The sequence below is a fragment of the Echiichthys vipera genome (assembly GCF_963691815.1).
Source record: "Echiichthys vipera genome assembly, chromosome: 19".
In the NCBI taxonomy this organism is placed as follows: domain Eukaryota; kingdom Metazoa; phylum Chordata; class Actinopteri; order Perciformes; family Trachinidae; genus Echiichthys; species Echiichthys vipera.
The window spans coordinates 17,265,510-17,284,525 of record NC_139844.1 but is presented as its reverse complement, the minus strand read 5'-3'; the positions used below and the strand labels follow the sequence as shown (position 1 = coordinate 17,284,525).

The window sequence follows — 19,016 nt, the reverse complement described above, 5'->3', positions numbered from 1 at the left end:
TCTCAGTTGGTGACTAACTACAAACATTTTAAGGTCAGAAACAAAGTATGATGTAACATTTACATTTTAAAAGTAACTTTCCTGTGAAGGGGTTTTGTAAAAAAAAAAAAAATCAAAACACTAGCATCCCAAAAACCAAATCCACTCTCAGCACTACTCTGTCTTTACACACCAGCACAAACATACTTTTCTATGTGGACACAAATATGTTTAGGTTCCAGCAGAAACAGTGGGCATAAATAACAAGGTACAAACCCAAAGCCAACTTTTACTTACTCTGTCCTCAGCTGTCTTACTCTTTGACTCCGTCAATCTTTCTCCTAATCCTGCCCTTATCCTCTTCATCAGACCAGGTGTGTAGATAAAACAAAGATCTGCTTCACTGGATCTGACATAAAATCTACCTAAACTCAATCAATTGTCTACGTTTTAAAACAGAGGGCTGTCAGCTGTAACTGTTATCATTCCCTCGCTGATTGATGTTCTCAAAGTACAGACAGTATAAGAGCAAATAATAATGCTTTTTTTAAACCTTTCATTAGGCCTGGGTAATAAAAAATAGTGCGTTTTGAACTTTGTCTTGATGCAAAGAAAAAAGGGGTCGGGGCTTTTAGAAAAGCTCGCCTCAGGGAGTGCGTTTGCACTTTGCACAATGTGGTGTATTGTGACTAACTAACTCTTCTGACAGGGCTGCAGCTGGCTTCAGAGAGGATTCTAGGGGGGAATCTGCGAGAGGTGTGTGTGCGTGTGTGTGCATGTGTGTGTGTGTGTGTGTGTGTGTGTGTGTGTTGTAAACCCCCCACCCCCCTTTACCCCCAGCACTTCTGCTGGGAGGAATGTGTGGTCCGCCTCCTACGCTGGACGGCTGTGCCAACATTCCTGACACACACAAAAAGAGAAAGAGGGGAGAGAGAAAAAAGAGGATGAAGAGACGAAAAGAAAGAGTGAAAATGTGTGGAGATCTGCTCTTGATAAAAAGGACTGCATGAGAACGAGAGAGGGCTTGAGAAAAAGAGGTGGCCATTGTTCAATAAATTGCTCCTAAGGCCCCACCATAACCCCTTCAACCCCATACACACATCATAAAAACACAGGGGTTTCCTGGAATACTATCCATTTTTACCAGAGATAATCCCGGCTTCTGTATGACACAGAAGCACACGCACACGCACACGCACGCACACACACACACACACACACACACACACACACACACACACACACACACACACACACACACACACACACACACACACACACACACACACACACACACACACACACACACACACACACACACACACACACACACACACACACACACACACACACACACACACACACACACACACACACACACACACACACACACACACACACACACACACACACACACACACACACAGAGGGTATCAGGGCGGTCACTGACACATGATGATTTCATTATTTTCTATGTAAGCACAAAAACAGCGTGCCCTTTCCTGCCCCCTCATCAAAAGGAGGAAATTCAACAGCGTAAACAGTTAACACACTCACTCACACACACACACCTTAAAACTAACTCTAGCGTCAAAACGTCAAGCTGTGACCTGCAATCGACCTTTCCCACATCCAGCGAAGCAGGAGCCGCAAATTCACCAGCTAAGTGCGAGGCAGACCTGCAGAGTGTGTGTCTGTGCAAGAGAAGAAATCTGAGAGGGCAGACTGTCCACTACACACTGACCTCTGGATGCCCTCTTCACAGCTAGCTAAGAGTGCTCATTCACACTCCTTCTCACTCACTAAGTCAGTCATTCTCACACGCACACACGCACACACAAACAGACACACACAGACAATACTTGTTAATTCGACTGAAATGACATAAATCTTGTGTATGTCAAATTCCAAATCCATGCTTCTTGCCATTTTTCAGCCATTATTTTTCATGAATGTAAGCAGCGAGCTAAGTAGAGAGATGATAGCCTCATTCATAATCCCGCCTTCTCAATTCTGATTGGTCGTCTGAAACAGCCATCAGTGGACAGACTGCTGAAACACTCAGAACATCTGTGACCAGGTGTCAATGAACCCCAAGATTCATTTTCTTCCTGTGCCATCTGTTACCGTGGCAATCTATCTGGTAGTAATATTGAGTTGGCGAAAATTGTAGGTGAGATTTTTTCTAAGTATGTCCCAAACCTACAGAACAGTATGCACTGGACACAACAGCATCATAAATATCCAACGATGCAATGGGGGTAATGAGAGCAACCAAAGCAGCACTGTATTGTCAATAAAAGTTTAATTTACATTTCTAGATATTAAAAATACAGTGATTTGTCACCTTGTCATTTTGACTGTTGGACGAGTTGCTTACCTTTTCCAGAAATTTTAACATTATCTGGCGGTGCCGGCAGAGCTGAAAATGGCACCGTTTACCATGGTTACAGCTCTCAAGAAGTGACGTGGTAATTACAGCTCAATGAGGCCGAAAAGATATACTACTGTTTATTTACACTATGTAGTGCATGGTATGTGATTTCCCACGCAACCATACATTTTTTGTTTACTGGAACACCTCTTTATTCCTCTTTACCACCTGATATTTGGCTGTTTATGGAGCCAAAGGAAAGGTCTATTCTTTTTATACTAAAGATGAAAATTAGATGGCACTGGTAGACAAGGTTATATATCAAATAACATGTGCTGGACAAACCGTACGTGGCATTAGGAAAAGCTTTACCTGGTGGCTTCTTGCTCCAGCCGGGAAACATTGGGCACGTAGAACATAACTCCGAAGAAGAGCAGCGGCTCATTGCCAAACTTGTCCAGCTGCTTCTTGAGGGGTTTCTCCAGCTCTACCCAGCGATGGGCCGGGGCCTGGGTCTTTCCTTGGAACCACAGCCCAAAGTAATGGGTCTGGAGTCAGGGGGAGAGAAAGAGGAAGGAGGTCAGTGGGGTGCACAAGATCAGGGGATGGAGATGATGGAAACACGACGAGAAGGAAAGGAAAGAAGAGAGTGGAGGTGGGATGAAGAGGAAGCAAAAAAAAGATGAGTTGCGTAAGCTGGACGGAGAGAGATAAAGAGGCGTAATAAATAACACGGCGAGACAGGAGGGAGACAGAGGAAATGGCGGTAAATGGGAGAGACAAAATACTGGGATGGGACATAGGGCTTTGTAGAGATGGAGAGAAATGGGTTCAGGAGGGAAATAGGAAATTGGTTGAGAAATATTGGGAGCAAATGAGCAGAGCAGAGAGGAGATTAACAAGCAGCTGAAATACAATAAGGACATATTTCTCCTTCAAATCTGATCAAACCAGCAGCGTAACTCTACTCAACATAAATATTAGACTGGAGCCATTGCCAGTAAGATTACCCTGGGAGAAAGGAAGCAGGCAATGATCCTATCTCACTAAATCCAAATGAAAACTAAGTCTCTTGCCGCTTATTTTATCTAGAGATTTATGTGCTATTTGAAACACAATTCAGCTGAATAAACAGCAGAAACAACAGTCACAGATAACGACACAGGCCTTTTCAAGTGAAACACTTTATCTAAAACAGGCTGTACCGATTACAACACGGTTTCAAACAACTGCTGTAACTAGTTTAGACCTGGGCTTGGACTAAGAATACTGATTTGCTTTGGGATGGTTTCTTGACATTTTATGTTTCTGACAGTCTAGATGTAAGCTATAAATTGTGGATGCTATGGGGCAGGTTTCAATATCCTGCTGTTTGCAACACAAGATCATTTCCGGTCACGTTCGTTTTGACACGTTTCACTCGTCAAATCAAACACCAGACTTGAAACCCATGCACAGGCATACAAGGGTCCTGCAAGACTTGCAAATTTTACCTGCGATTTGGGAGAGACAGTGGTTGGTGAAACTTGACACGGCTGCTGTTTATGATCCGTGTGTAAGCAGCTTTTGTGAAACAGGCACCTGACCTGCATCAGAGCTTTTCACCTTAATAAAGATCACAATATGTTTGACAAACCTTTTGCTTTTTACAGATATAGCCCCCAGGCTACTAATGGACAACCATGTAATTAAGAACAATATAATGACGTTTCAACTGGTGTGTGTGTGTGTGTGTGTGTGTGTGTGTGTGTATGTGTGTGTGTGTGTGTGTGTGTGTGTGTGTGTGTGTGTGTTTGTGTACGTGCATGTGTGCGTGTGTGTGTGTGTGTGTGTGTGTGTGTGTGTGTGTGTGTGTGTGTGTGTGATATGGCACTCACACACACACACACACACACACTTTCAGGTACAGCAATAAAGGTGAAAATTTAGAGTACTGACATGGCATGCAAGCATGGGGGCAGACAGCGGCTGGAGCTGAGGCGTCACCACCTTATTTATAACATCACTGACACCTGGCAAATACCACGACACTATGTGAGTACGCACAAGTACACCACCCCTCTCTCTCACTTTGTCAGCAGCTCCAGCTGGCACGGACACGCAGGTGAACACACAAATCCGTCAAACTCAATCAGTTGTCAACAGACACAGTCTTTCTCCGATCTGTGAACAAACTGCCCTCGCGCACAATAAGCCCCATGCAAAGCTCATACCTGTTTGAGCTCAACCTTAGCGAAGGAATTGTAAAGAAAATTAGGGAGGAGAAAGAAAGGGATGAGAGAAAACACACAACGCATGGACAGGAGGGGTGACAGGGAGATGAGCAGTATCTCTTTCTTCTGCAGAGAAGAGACAGAGATAGCCACGCTGCGTTAGAGACAGACAAGGACCCTGCAGGAGAGGGACAGCAGACGGCAGGGAGATGCACACAGGGCGTGAGGAGAGATGTGTGGCCGTCAGACAGACAGACAGATAGACAGACACACACACACACACACACACACACACACACAATCTGAGAATGCATTCATAAATGTGTGAAAGTGTTGGGTATTTTCCTTGATATGGGTGATCACCATTTGATATTGTGTCCATTATGTCTATATGTATATTATGTTTTGGGAGACAATGTGAATTTGTCATTTATCAGAAATTTTGCCATACACTCTTCTCTTAATAATTCTTGATAAGGGTATCGTGGATAATGTTTTTACATCTAAAAGCACCACTGTTTATGGCAATATTGGATTTTCCGATGTTTTTGCAACAAGGTGATGAAGTACTTTGATGTATCACAGGATTTCTTCTGCTGGATTGGCACACAAAAAATTACATTATTCTCTGCTTTTTATCCAATTGATTTTCCAGAAAATGTACTACAGTATATTTACATCTTTACAATTAGATCCCTATGCCCTAAAATGTCAACGTGTGCCTCTGAGTGTTTCCTTGTGAAAACATATAAAACAGCACAAACTCTTCATTAAAACCTTGATGAGGCTGCTTATCTTGCCTTTATGTGTCAGAATAAAGACATTTTTAAGAGAAATTGTAAAAACCACATTTACAACATGTACAGATTGCTTTTGCTTAGCTCTAATAAAACTCTTTGAAAATGTCAAGCCTAGCCCGAGCATGTACATGAATCACTTATAAAAGACTCCCACTCACCTCTCGTAGCTCCAGTCTTTGGGCCACCGCCTCCAGACATTCTTGTCCCGTACTCTCCACTGACAGGGTGCATTCAATCACATTGCTGTCCAGCAGGCGAATCCGCGTCACAAAGTAGTTCTTGCTCAGGACGTTATAGCGCCGCGTGCGCCGCAGTTTCAGCCGGAAGGGCATGGCTGGCTGGAGGTCACGGCTGGGTTGAAGGTCAAAAGTCACTTGGAAGCAAGCAAGGGGACAGAGGGGTGGACAGGTTCTATGACCTGGCCGCTGCCCTCCTCACTCTCGCACGACGCCAGCCACACCACTGGGTGGAAAGATGCCCCCTGGCAAGGCACTGGCCCATTCCCAAAGATGTCCGGAGAGGAGGAGGAGGACAGTTAGGAGGGGGGTGATGAACGGGTGACTGCAGGGAGAGATGAAAAAGAGATGGATTAGTCAGAGAGTTTTGTGGATCCTTTTCAAACTGCCACATTTTAGCCCACAAGAATGCAAAAACTACACTACTACTACGTCTTCCTATCAAACATTCCCCCATATTATCATCCTGCTTACCTCTCACAAACAAGCAGAAACAAAAAACCCACGAGGCTAGCAGAACCACCAGCAACAGCAGTGCTATGATGTTAGCAGAGGCAGGAATCGCACGGTAGCAGATAGCTTTATGCTATAGTTATGGCAGCTGCGCTCTCTCCAGCCCCATGAGGCCCAGCGTCGGGCAAATCTGAGAGAGACAGAGGCAGAGATGTAAGGCTATGGATGAATGGACATCAAACACCCGAGCGCAGACATCCATCTGAACCCAGCAGCTGGCTTTGAGGAACTAATGGAGCTTCTAACTCTCATATCTGCCTGTGTGGGAGACCTTTCCATTCCTTTTTATCCCCCCCCTCCCCTCCCCCCTCACAATCTCTCTACCCCAACAGCAGCACAGTGCCAAACATTGAAGCGTACAGTGTTGTAGTGTGTAAGATCACACACATGCGGTGGTGGCACAGATGCTTTCGCCAGACAAGCTGCTTGTCAACTACGGCCACAAAACAGGAAATGTCGATCCATGTTGTCGAAAAGAAACTCATAAAACTGTTAATTACTACCACACACACACACACACACACACACAAACACACACACACACACACACACACACACACACACACACTTTAAGGTTGAGACAGGTCTTTGGGGAACACTTTGAACACATCTCTGGGTTAGTCATCAGTTCTTAGCTTTCATGTCTATGATGAGGACAAAGCTTTGAAGTAAAGTACACACAATAAGAAGTATATTTACTATATTTTGTCACAAATATTTGCTATAGTGGGCAACGTAGAGGCAAACCTAAGAACACTTTTCACCCAGGTTAAAATCCGGACTGGTTTTGCAGAGTGGAATTAGTTCACATAGGTAAAAGCAATGTCATTTTAAGGGTGGTGGCCACTTTGTAGCCCTGTTAGACAGGAACTACACCACAAAGGCAAAAAAACATCTCCACACCTCCAAAGCAGGGAAAAAACAACCTCATCTCTATACAAAAATACTGAGATAAATCACTGACAAAACTGGCAACCCATTATGAGTTTGCATGAAAATGGAGAGACAAAACAGGAAAACACAACAGAAATGAAGAAAATTGATACAACGGAAGAATAAAAAAAAGACCAAAATACAGCATGACAATGCTCCAGTGATCAGGAGAAGAGAAAAAAGGGGGGAGGAGTAGAGAGGGAGAAGGAGGAGGAGTAAAGATGGAGTGGATGTGTTGCTTCTTGTCCCGGGCTCTGGCAATGTGCTGTTGATAGTCAGCTTGGACCACGGCCCAGATTCCTCTCTACCCTGACTGGAAAAACAGAGCACACCTGACACAAGTATGCATCACAAGGAAGGAAAGTGCGTGTGCGTGTGTGTGTGTGTGTGTGTGTGGTTGTGTGTGTGTGGTTGTGTGTGTGTGTGTGTGTGTGTGTGTGTGTGTGTGTGTGTGTGTGTGTGTGTGTGTGTGTGTGTGTGTGTGTGTGTGTGTGTGTGTGTGTGTGTGTGTGTGTGTGTGTGTGTGTGTGTGAGACAAGGCTGAGCGAGCGGGAGAGAAAAGACACAGGCGAGCGGGTCTTGAATGAAAGAGCTACAAAGTGCTGACTTACAGCTGTGTTGTTTGGTACGATTTGAATCCCACTTGTCTCAACCGTGCCCCCTTTGGAAGCCTTAAAACATTCTTCACTTCTGAATCCTCCCTCATCGTCGTCTACAATCAGCTCATAGTTTTTTCGCTGTTAATGCCAACACACACACAACGAGTGAGAAAGCCACAGAAAGTGAATAATTGGCTACAGAGCGTGAGTAAATCAGATTTTGGACATGTGACCCCAGCTGCCACTCTAACCCTCCCCTCTAGTTGGGCTTAGGGGAAGTGACATCACAGGTTGGCGGTAAAACTTTCCCGAAATACCTCGAGAAATGTTCCCAAGCACACAGGCCCTGCAAGATCACTGTCAACAAGCCCACAGACGCAGATAAACACACAAAGACACAAATAAAGACACATACTTTCACTGCGTAGTGTACAAACATAGACATGCATGAACAGAACACACCACAAACACACAGGATCTCTCTCTCTCTCTCTCTCTCACACACACACACACCAGGTTCTTCAGAGGTTAGCCAAAGGACCAGACAGCAGTTAGTGCAACTCTAAACTAGTAATCAGTGGCATGGTTGGAAGTGTGTGGTTGAGTAAAGCCAGACAGACAGACAGACAATAGCTGGGGACTGATCCCACTCCTCGACACACACAAAAAACTTCTGTTTCAACGGCACTACAGCAACATTCTCTCCCGACCGTCGTGTTTATTTCCAGCATGCAAAAACAGCTTATAGGTTTATGAATTTGCACGTTGTAATTTTGTGGCATAGAGAAAAACGAGAGGGAAGCGAAGGGAAGAGGGTTGTTTTTCTTTTTCGGGATAAGCAGGCTTTAGCTAAATATATATAAGCCCGGCCCATCTTTCAAAAAAGGTGAAAATAAAAAAGAGAGACGATCTTTTTCTTTTCTCAGTGCCTGCTTAAACCACATTGCCACAAGTATTCTGTTTCTTCACCACTGTTTGCAGACGCACCGTGTGATGAGTGACGATGGGGATTTTTGTAATAAATCAATAAAGATAAAAGATGTTTAGCATGCAGGAGCCAACTAGTCATATACAAAAGTGAGTAGTGTTGTTTGCTGGTGTCAGCGTTTTTTTGTGCTTTTGCATCATAAAATGTCAATATGACCAAATTTAAACAAATATGTCTTATGTCTTATTGTCAATATGCTACTAAACTGCACGGTGCCTATTGTTGTATATTGTATATACCTACGTTTAACCACAACCTGTGTTGCACTCTGTCACATCTAGTTACTTGTTTGATTTATTTTATTCTTTAATTCATTCAATCATCTTCAACCGCTTGTCCATGTCGGGGTCACGGGGGGCTGGAGCCGGTCCCAGCTGACATCGGGCGTGAGGCGGGGTACACCCTGGACAGGACGCCAGTCTATCGCAGGGCACATAGAGACGAACAGAGACAGACAACCATTCACACCTACCTGAATATTGAGTGAAATTGTTATTCAGATACCTTCAGGTCAGAGGTGAAGGGATATTTCAGTTGTCATCTTACCTAAATGTAGCCTAATGAGGATTATTCCCCCTTCCTGACAAGCTTGCATGACATGGTTGGTACCAGTAACCAAGTTTCATATGATGGCTGGATTTTATGAATCGGATCATTATCTCTGTTTCTGAAAAAATTACGAAGAATTCTGTTATTATTGTAATCTGCAAGCTGTGCCGTGCGGGAACGGAGAGCTTGACAGGTGTAAGCAACAGTGACTAATGTTAGCAGGTTTTAACGAACAGTGAGTCGGTGTGTTAACAGCTGACGGATATAAAATCAGTTAAAAAACAATGTTGACACAGGTTTCCCCCCTCAGGGTGTGATGTTTTGCCAGTCATCTCATCTCTCCGTGCAGATTCAGGCCACCTGAGAATCGTAACCAAAGCTAAACAAGCCGAGACAAACACCACAGCTAACCATGGAGCATTACACGCTAAAAACGACAACGAGACTCTCGCAGAAAATCACCTCATTCCTCACTTTATCTAAATAATTACTTTTACATTACGGACACACAAAGAGAAGTTGTGAAAAACAATCACTCCCGAGCATCTGCACTCTGGGTGCTGGGTGTGCTCAATCTCTCTCAGGGCAGCCCGTCTGTCGCTTTGCTCCATTCACATCCACACAATAGCAGGAACAAAACAGCACTTTGTTGCCTACTGCTAAGACCATTAGACGCAGGCCGCCAAGAGCTGAGGACGCAAGTGTAGCGTGTGTAACTCAATCAATCTGATCTCTGTTGCTAGTCTGTGTCTGAAATACCAACACCAACCCCCTTCCTCCTCCCCTCCTGTTACACATGAGCGCTGTAGCAAAACAAAGGGGTTAAGTGCTTCACAGCTCGTAACTACTCTTCCTCCAGCGTACTCTTTTTACAGTTTGGTCTACGAGCCTAAACCAGGCCTGGGTACAAATTAGGAGTTTAAATCAAGTAGAGTTTACAGGTATTGTGCTCAGGATGCTTGTTGTGACATAAGAAACAAATTATATTCCCTATATTGCCTTTGCTGGATTTGTTTTGATGAATCGATTAATCAAGGGATGCAACCAACGAGTATTTTCATTATCTTCATTAATCTGCAGAATATTTTCTCACTTAGTCATTTAGTTCATCCATCAGAATTGGTTTATTTTTCTTTAAATTGCTTGTTTTGTCCACACAAAAGTCCAAAAGACATGTATTTGATTACGATCAAAAGGAAGGTTAGGACAATCTAAATAGTTGCCATTATTATTTAGTTGGAAAACATTTACAACTATATAAATCTGAGAGAAACATCAACTTTTTATTTTTCTTGATTAATAACTTAAATACTATAAAACTATACTATTAACTATGAAAATGATTGTTGATTAATCAATGAATTGACTAATTGGAGTCTGCAGCCACACCGAAGACTCCTAACTTGACTATTCTTCTACTGTGTGTGTCTAAAAACATTGTCACTTCTTGGATTGACCTAAAAGCTAAAATATCAATATAAAATAATTAAAAAAAAACATCTTCTCCAAACAGCCAGATTTGGTTTGATTTTTTTTCTGAAAAGTCTTTTTTGATCCTCTTCTGTCCCACTGGCTAACCATGGAGTTAAGACAAGCTCGGTAGTGAGATGTTTTGGGGAAATACCTCTCTGAGGTCCTGGACACCTACAGCCATAGTCTGTCTGATTAACAGCAGCTACTGGCGGCTGACCCCGGATCAGATGTGACCTGACTGAACAAACCTTGCCGCCCAATTCACTGGGCAGTAAAACACAATCTGTGTTATCTTTAGCTAAATGGGAAAAAAAGCACATACAGTAAAGGAACATGCAGGATACGCAGCGACTGTTGTCCCTGAGTGCCAAGGGGACAACAGGACACACCACCAGGGCCGTCTGTTATCTGACACTCTGGTCATGTGCGTGTTTCTGTCTGAGCCAGAGGATAGCATGCGTGTGCGCGTGTGTGTGTGTGTGCACTTTCATGCTTAAAAAAACAAAACCCAGTAGACTTTGTTTCCTCACATACAGGAATTGATTTAAATATCTGTTCAATACACTGTATGCTTGTTTACACACTGTCCTGCATACATGCACGCGCACACACACACACACACACACACAAAAAGTACTGTTTGACACATAAACATTAGCAGCTGCAAACAGATGGTGGAGCCAGGCGGCCAGACAGTGCGTTTCTAACAAGCGCATCTGCTTTTTCACTTTCCAGCTCTCTCTTTTCTCTCAGAGACAAACACACACAAAAACACACATGTTCTGTCTACTACATGAGAGCACAGGGACAGTCACAAACACAGTTCGCACTCAGGTGACATCCAGACAGTGAAGGAGCCTTGTCCGTACTTGGACACAATCACTCACACTCTCTCCTTTCCTGTTTCCCCTCTAATACACACACACACACACACACACACACACACACACACACACACACACACACACACACACACACACACACACACACACACACACACACACACACACACACACACACACACACACACACACACACACACACACACACACACACACACACACACACACACACACACACACACACACACACACACACACACACACACACACACACACACACACACACACACACACACACACACACACACACACACACACACACACACACACACACACACACACACACACACACACACAGCTTAAAAAAATGTGTATGTATAACTGAGAACAGATTCACACATCTTTACATGTTTTTGTGTTATTTAGTATCAGTCAGTGCAACACTATGTACCATTTGAAAATTGCACACACTGAGGATTGCTCTGAAAAGATCAACTCAAACATGCACTTGCAGATAATAACTTGGCCCAAAGTACGCAACCGTAAATTCTTGTATCATTCTGTGCAAAGAGGTATCTTTCTCCATTTTGGTAGGTGTTGAGCAAGATGTTCAAACATATTAGCAAATAACTCTTGAGGTCTGTGTCATGCATCCAGATATTGTGCAGCAGCTTCTTTCTAACAAATTAGAAATCTGAAATCAATACCTTTATGGGGAATGTCTCAGGTACTGCCTAAAATGCTGGTATAGGCGAGTACATGGTGAGTCTATGCACCGGTCCAATACCACATAATTTAGCCCTGAAAGGAAGTTAATGTTCTTTTTTTCAGTTATGACTGAATGTCAAACTAGATGATGAGAGACATTGTATGTCTGTATGTATTAGGGATGCAGCAATACAGATTCTCATATCAGACCAATATACTGACTCAGACAGCTGGATCAGGTATCGTGACCATGGGCTGATTTATTGAATTATCTGTTTATATTCATCATATACTGGAATTTTAATAATAGATAATTCCATTTTTTTATGTACATGTTTATTTGTTACATTATATTAAACAATGTTCAAGTCCAGCCTGATGTTGATCCAACGGTATTCAGTATTGGGACTGAAAAAGTTGGATCAGTGAATACCTAGTATGTTATTGTTTATCTTGAGCCAGGCCATACAACAATGATAGCAGTAATGTCCCATCCATACAAAGTTAGCAGTATACAGCGTCCGGTACACAAGCTCAGGTATCAGTATCGGGAAGGTAATTATTATTAAAAAGGTAAATAATGTTTATTTCCAGCATTATTAACCGTGAATGTCTGACATCATACCTACGCCTAAATATTGTTAAAGCAAAGGATCTGCAGGAAAATAATAGAAATACATGTCCATAGACTGCAGCACTGTACCACAGTTGACAGTAATAGATAGGGAATGCCCAGTGTTTCAGGCTGGCGTAGCCATCTAAACACTGTCACTAGAACATGAAGAGGGGGGAGGATCAAAGAGGGATACTGCTTAACACTGGCCAGAGACTGGTTTTCCAAACCAACAGTGACGCAGAGCTGCCGACTCATCCTGTGGCAGTGAAATCTGGGGATTGATGACATGGAGGCAAGGAGAGTCAGGAGATATGATTAAGAGAAAGAGTCCAGTGGGTGTGTGTGTGTGTGTGTGTGTGTGTGTGTGTGTGTGTGTGTGTGTGTGTGTGTGTGTGTGTGTGTGTGTGTGTGTGTGTGTGTGTGTGTGTGTGTGTGTGTGTGTGTGTGTGTGTGTGTGTGTGTGTGTGTGTGTGTGTGTGCGTGTGCGTGTGTGTGTGTCCTAGTACCCGACTGGGAAAAAAAGGCTTAAGATAAGTGAGGATATGGAGAACATGGCAGAAAGGGAAGAAGAGGTGTGACGCCAGTGTTTCTCAGGCTCTTATCATGTTGGTACAGTTGGTCAGGACAAGGGAAAGGGGGAGGAGCGGGGAGAGAATGAGGGGAGGATGGAGGGATGGGGTGATGGACAGTGAGGCTTGATAGCGGCGGCTCTCCATTTCAACAACACAAACATGGGACCATCAACCGTCGGCCACCATGTCTGCTCCAGCCAAACCACGGTGCTGTTCACATTTTCCATGCCCCCTCCTCCTGGGAACCACATCACACTCGCACAACAGTACACACAAACACAACTCCACACACACACACACACACACTTGCTCAATCACCAAAAAAGCCACTGAGTGTTTTCTCACAGCTGAACCCAGAGGCCATTAAGCTAACGGGGACTCAATAGCACCAAGTTTACAGGCCTATGAAAGCAGAAACACTTTGGGGTTGCTACTGCTCACATCCGGCTGTGTCTAACGCACATAATGACTGTGAGTAAAGGAAAATTCACACATTTTAAACTTGAGATCAAATGGAAAATGTCTCTGCTTAATGCTCTATTAAGAGAAAAGAGAAATTTGCTTCATCACATTCAGGCTTCTTCACAGAATACCCCAAAAATATGTGTGTTACATGCACAGTTAGGCCTGTACATGTGCAACACTGCGGAAAAAGTCACGTTTCTAAACTTTTGAGCTGATCACGAGAGGGGTCTGACCTTCCCTGAGGGGGCGGGGCCATCAGTGATTGACAACTGGCCCGCAGCACCTGGAAGGTGCCTAAGGTGGAGTGTGAGAGAGTTGGGCAGGTCGCAGCACGATGTCTGCTCTGTTGTTGTGTGCACTTACACAACTCTGACAAAAGCATCTCTGCAAGTCTCAAAACACTCACCACACACACACACACACAAGTCGCTGATCACAGTAACAAACATAAACCCATCTCGCACAATATATCATATTATTCTGTACTCATAAGTATGCCTTTTTTATGTTATAAAAATATTAAGTGCTTTCCTTATATGCATCATTGATATTAATGGTTAGGTTTATTTGTTTGATGATTAGAACTGGTTGACACAGCAAAAACTAAACTCACAATCAAAGGGGATATTTGCATAAAGGGCCACAAATAATGACATTTGCAATTAGTTTGTTGATTATGACAGAAAATGGAGGAAAATGCCCATCACAATTTTTAAAAAAATATATATATATATAAAATGAGTTGTACTTGACACTCAGAACACTGACCTAGCAGTAAACAGCTATTCTCTATGTAAAGATATAGTGGAGTGATGGCGTCCTCAGCAGAGAATGAAGTCACTCTCCCTCGGAGTGTGTTGTAATCCCAGTTTCTTGCTCTTGTTTTGATAGCCTGTCCAGACACAAAGGCTGTGACAAAACCTCGGAGTTTCATGCATTGGGGAGCGGTCCGTGAGAGCCGTTGGAGGTCAGCTCACTTTTTCCTTAGTATTTGGAGAACAGCTCCTTTAACATATAATGATGAAAGCCCAACCTCACATCTGAGAAGCTGGAAGCACCACGTTTTAACACTTTTGCTTGATAAATGACTTAAAGATTAAACGATTATCGAATACGTAGCTCATTACTTCTGTCAGTCAAGACTAAAGCATTTAACATTCAAAACCACATATTAAAGGATAGAATCAGGGTATGGGGAGATGTAGAGTCTGATGCATACCACTTTAAAAGAAAATGCAAGAGATTCTCACTTTGCATCACAATAACTTGACATCTTTACTTCATCAGGAATTGGTTCATATTTTAAGAAAGAGGTCATGGCCTCTGCAGGATAACAAGAAGACCGCAAGTTGACTTTGAGGGAACTCTGTACATTTCTCGGCTTTCGGTTAAACTGCTATAATAACAACAATAACTTTTGCTCCCTCCCTCTCTTCTTGTGTTACAGCGTGAGCACTTGACCAAAATTACAGGTGTGTCTGCCCACACACACGCCAATCAAACGGCTTTTAGACTCAAATGAACACTGGCTACACAAACAATGGCCACTTTTCCTTTTACGTGCAGGCGTTGCATCATGCAGTAAACACCTATTATGATCGTACCATGCTGAACATAAACAAAACATGCATTTTTGGGACTTGGCGTTAACATTTCAGGAGAGCCTAAAAAACTTCCATGGACATGGAGGGCAACAAATGGTGCCGCCTTCGAGGACGTTATCAGAAACATTATATCACATATTTAACCCCTCTCACTTGTGTCTCGACTCTTTAACAAGCGACGAGGTGGATGAAGGCACGACTTACAACTCTGACTTTTGGTCCTTTAAATCCTCCACCAGTGTTTTAAAAGTGGTGTGTACTCCCAAGCCACTTGCTCTGGCACCATATAATTTACACAGCATGCCTTCGAGCTTATAAAGACAGCCAGATGTGTGTGTGTGTGTGTGTGTGTGTGTGTGTGTGTGTGTGTGTGTGTGTGTGTGTGTGTGTGTGTGTGTGTGTGTCTGTGTGTGTGTGTGTGTATGGCCTACGCCTCCTGCAGCTATGCTATATTTGCCTTTACAGAACTCTTCCCCCTTTCCACATTTTTTTTTTTTTTACAGTAATGGTGGTAGTCCAAGGTGCATGTCCAAACACATCTTTGACATACTCTTACACAAACATGTATGCACGGTGTTCACAGGGTGTGTGAGCAGGGGGACAAAAAAAAATGAAAACGATAATGTCATCATCACCAGGCTCATTTAACCCATCACCTAAAACTGCGAACACCTTCGAGATGAGCGCATGTACAGCTTTTGCTCTCAGGCCTCTTATTAAGCGGGTTATTTTCAGTGTGTAATTGTCATTTTCTAGGTGTACTGGCCTAGATCACCCAGGTGTAAACATTGCCTGAGGATGTGCTCAATCGCCTCCCACAGAGATGTCCAAACTGGATCCAAAGGGGGGGTCCTGACCTGCAAGAGAGGGCTGCATAAAGTCCCTTAAGTGTATTAATATAACTTCAGTATTAAGTCTTTAATTGATGTTTTAGGCTGGGCTGATTGGAGGTGTAACTGTTTTCCAGTGACCTACAGATTAAGTAGTTCTCCAGTCCACTCACACCCAGCACAAGTCCACATCTAACTAAAGGAGGGGAGGATTTGGAGCTCTGTCTGTATTTTTAATGTATGTTTATGTGTTGGAGGACGGGGGTGGGGGCTTAGCATGAGACTATTTGGGATCCCCTGCCTGCCCTACGTGGCCCAGCCGTTTGGCCTACATTTGAACAAAGACTATAAAAAGAGTTTTCCCTCTTACGCGGAGACGTTTAAGGAACAATTACGCACATAACAAAACTCTCCTGGAGATTTCTTTTTTTTTTTTCTTTGCAACAGGAGAACTCACCCTTGATCCTGGGCTACATGCCGTTTTCTCCTCTTAGCTCGACGGCGTTGAACCTCACAGCAAACCGATAATCCTCATGTCGGTTTTTCTTTTTTTATTTCAGTAAATTCCAGTGTAGGACGCTAAGGCGCAAAAGAGACTCTCAAAAGAGCGCAACGTTCAGAAGAAAAAGTCGCAAATCTCAGTGCAGTCGCGGCTTCAACTCCAAAGTTTCTGTCCCGTTTTTTTTTTGTTTTTTTTCGCGGAGCATAAAAGTGATTAAAACTGCTCCAAACAAGTCGTCCAGCTCGGCCGTGGATAAGTGTCCTCCGACGTGGTGTTCTTCTCGCGGAGGGACTCCTGGTATGTTTATAGTAGTGGTCCCTGTAGTCCAATGGAGGCGTTCAGGACATGGGGAGAGAGGAGCAAACGCTGCATTCAGAGGCCGCACAGAATATCGGAATCTCGAGCTTTAGTTTCCAGGAGGTGTAAAGCAATGGTTCGGGTCCCTCGCAAAGGGTCGCAAGATTAACCCAAGGGGTCACGAGAATGATTAAAATGATAGTAAGGCGATTTTTTTAGACTTTCCGTGAATTTTTGGATCTTTTTGCCTCTACAAATGATAAAAATAAGACAAAGAAACTCATATAGGCTACATAACTGTTGAGAAGGGGGTCGCAAGAACACGTTTTGTTTTAAGATGTCACACGACAAAACGTTTGGAGCTGTGTAAAGAATGGCTATAAAAAAAGCACAAAGACATTAAAAACACAACAACCTAGTAAAAGTAATAGTTCACATTTTGGCCTTTGTGCTTTCTTTTCTTTCATTTACACACATCGGTCAATAATGACGTTTTGATTAGCAGGCTTTACAGGTGCTGTTCATGGATGTGTTAAGAGAACCGGATACAGCATTTGAGGCAGAGCCCCATTAATTCCAATGAAAGCTGCTCAGTGCCACATGAAGCCAAATAGTTCAACAATCGTATCTAAAAATATGACGATCGACACTACTTTAATCATACTTCCACAGTCAGTGTGTTTACATGCATTTTAAAAGAGTTAAGAGCATACTCCGGTTTCTCAAACACCATGTTAACACTATACCTCGCGTAAAATCTCATACCCCGGTTAACAGACCTAGAGAACTGCTTCAGTAACCCAATTATCCTGTCGTGTTTCTCGTCTGCGCATGCTCCCCACTCCGCAGCAGTGGCTTTTGACCCAGAAATAGAATAAACCAGGAAGCAACGGTGACGAAACAACGTGAAATACTAACAACAATAGCGTGATACCTTTAAACTGAGGGTACTGGCTCACTTGAATGGGAATTAAATGATTTAATCGTGCAGCTCTTGTCGACCTGCAAAATGTTATCGGTCCAAATGGATCAAATCCTGATATTGTATATACATATATTCATTTGCAGGGGGTTGTAATACCTGAAAAAATTTATACACAGATTTACAGATGTTTCTTTTGCTGTAAGTCAATGGGAAAATTGTTGGGGCCCGAAGACATCACATGACCGAGGTAGAAGATGTAATTCCACCATCTGACCACTATGTCAAATTGGCTTCAACACCAGCGTACTTCCTAGGGGCCTGGTTCTGATATTGTCACATGGATATTGTTTCCTTTGATAAAACGAGGCTAGCTGATTGCCATTGTTTCCTAAGCTAAGCTAGCTGACCACAACTTCATATTTAGCATAAAGACATGAACAAGAGTTGTATCGATTTTCTCATCTACCTCTCAGCAAACAAGTAAATGAGTGTGTTTAGCCAAAAACCCAAACTGTGCATTTCATAGGTTTTATTTGTTTCAACTGTGACACTATCAGGCTACACATCCGCAAAACATTACTCCATGCTAGGCTACATATTATTTTTATACTTTATAATCCATATATATACACACTCTTAATGTCCTCTTTTTATTTAGTTGTTATTATTAAATTATGTGTATTCTTTCTGTGTGTTTATGTGTATATTTGTATATATGTATCCGCTATGCACAAAGTCACCGGGTCAAATTCCTGGTATGTAATCTCTTTCATACTTGGCAATAACGTTGATTCTCATTCTGATTCATATTGTTCAAAAGAAAATGAACTGGTTCAAATGATGCATCCATGTTGATTTTCTTTCTACAACAATAATAGTTCAATAAAAATGAAGGTGCGAAAATCCATACAGAGAAGTGTACTCGGAGGTCGCAGCCATGGCGGGGACCGTGAAGGCAGCAGCGGGTCCAGATGCCTCCGGAGCGCCGTCCCCTCCGC

The 19,016-nt window shown here is 43.1% G+C and overlaps 1 protein-coding gene across 5 annotated transcripts in view; it reads right to left on the bottom strand.

The window, feature by feature from the left end:
• The window catches only part of LOC310961875 (tyrosine-protein phosphatase non-receptor type 14-like), a 39,486-nt gene extending 22,384 nt beyond the window's left edge, over positions 1–17,102 (bottom strand). For 2 of the 5 annotated variants that reach the window (XM_083934154.1, XM_083934158.1), the window contains exons 1-3: positions 16,752–17,102; positions 5,525–5,927; positions 2,726–2,901 (exon numbers count right to left, since the gene is read on the bottom strand). In XM_083934154.1, coding sequence (XP_083790280.1) covers positions 2,726–2,901; positions 5,525–5,698 — 350 coding nt within the window. In that variant the 5' untranslated portion in view covers positions 5,699–5,927; positions 16,752–17,102. Of the gene's footprint in view, positions 1–2,725; positions 2,902–5,524; positions 5,928–6,076; positions 6,217–15,617; positions 15,731–16,751 lie in introns of those variants that run through there. The other 3 variants (XM_083934157.1, XM_083934156.1, XM_083934155.1) reach the window with 3 other exon arrangements.
• Positions 17,103–19,016: the final 1,914 nt, after the last annotated feature.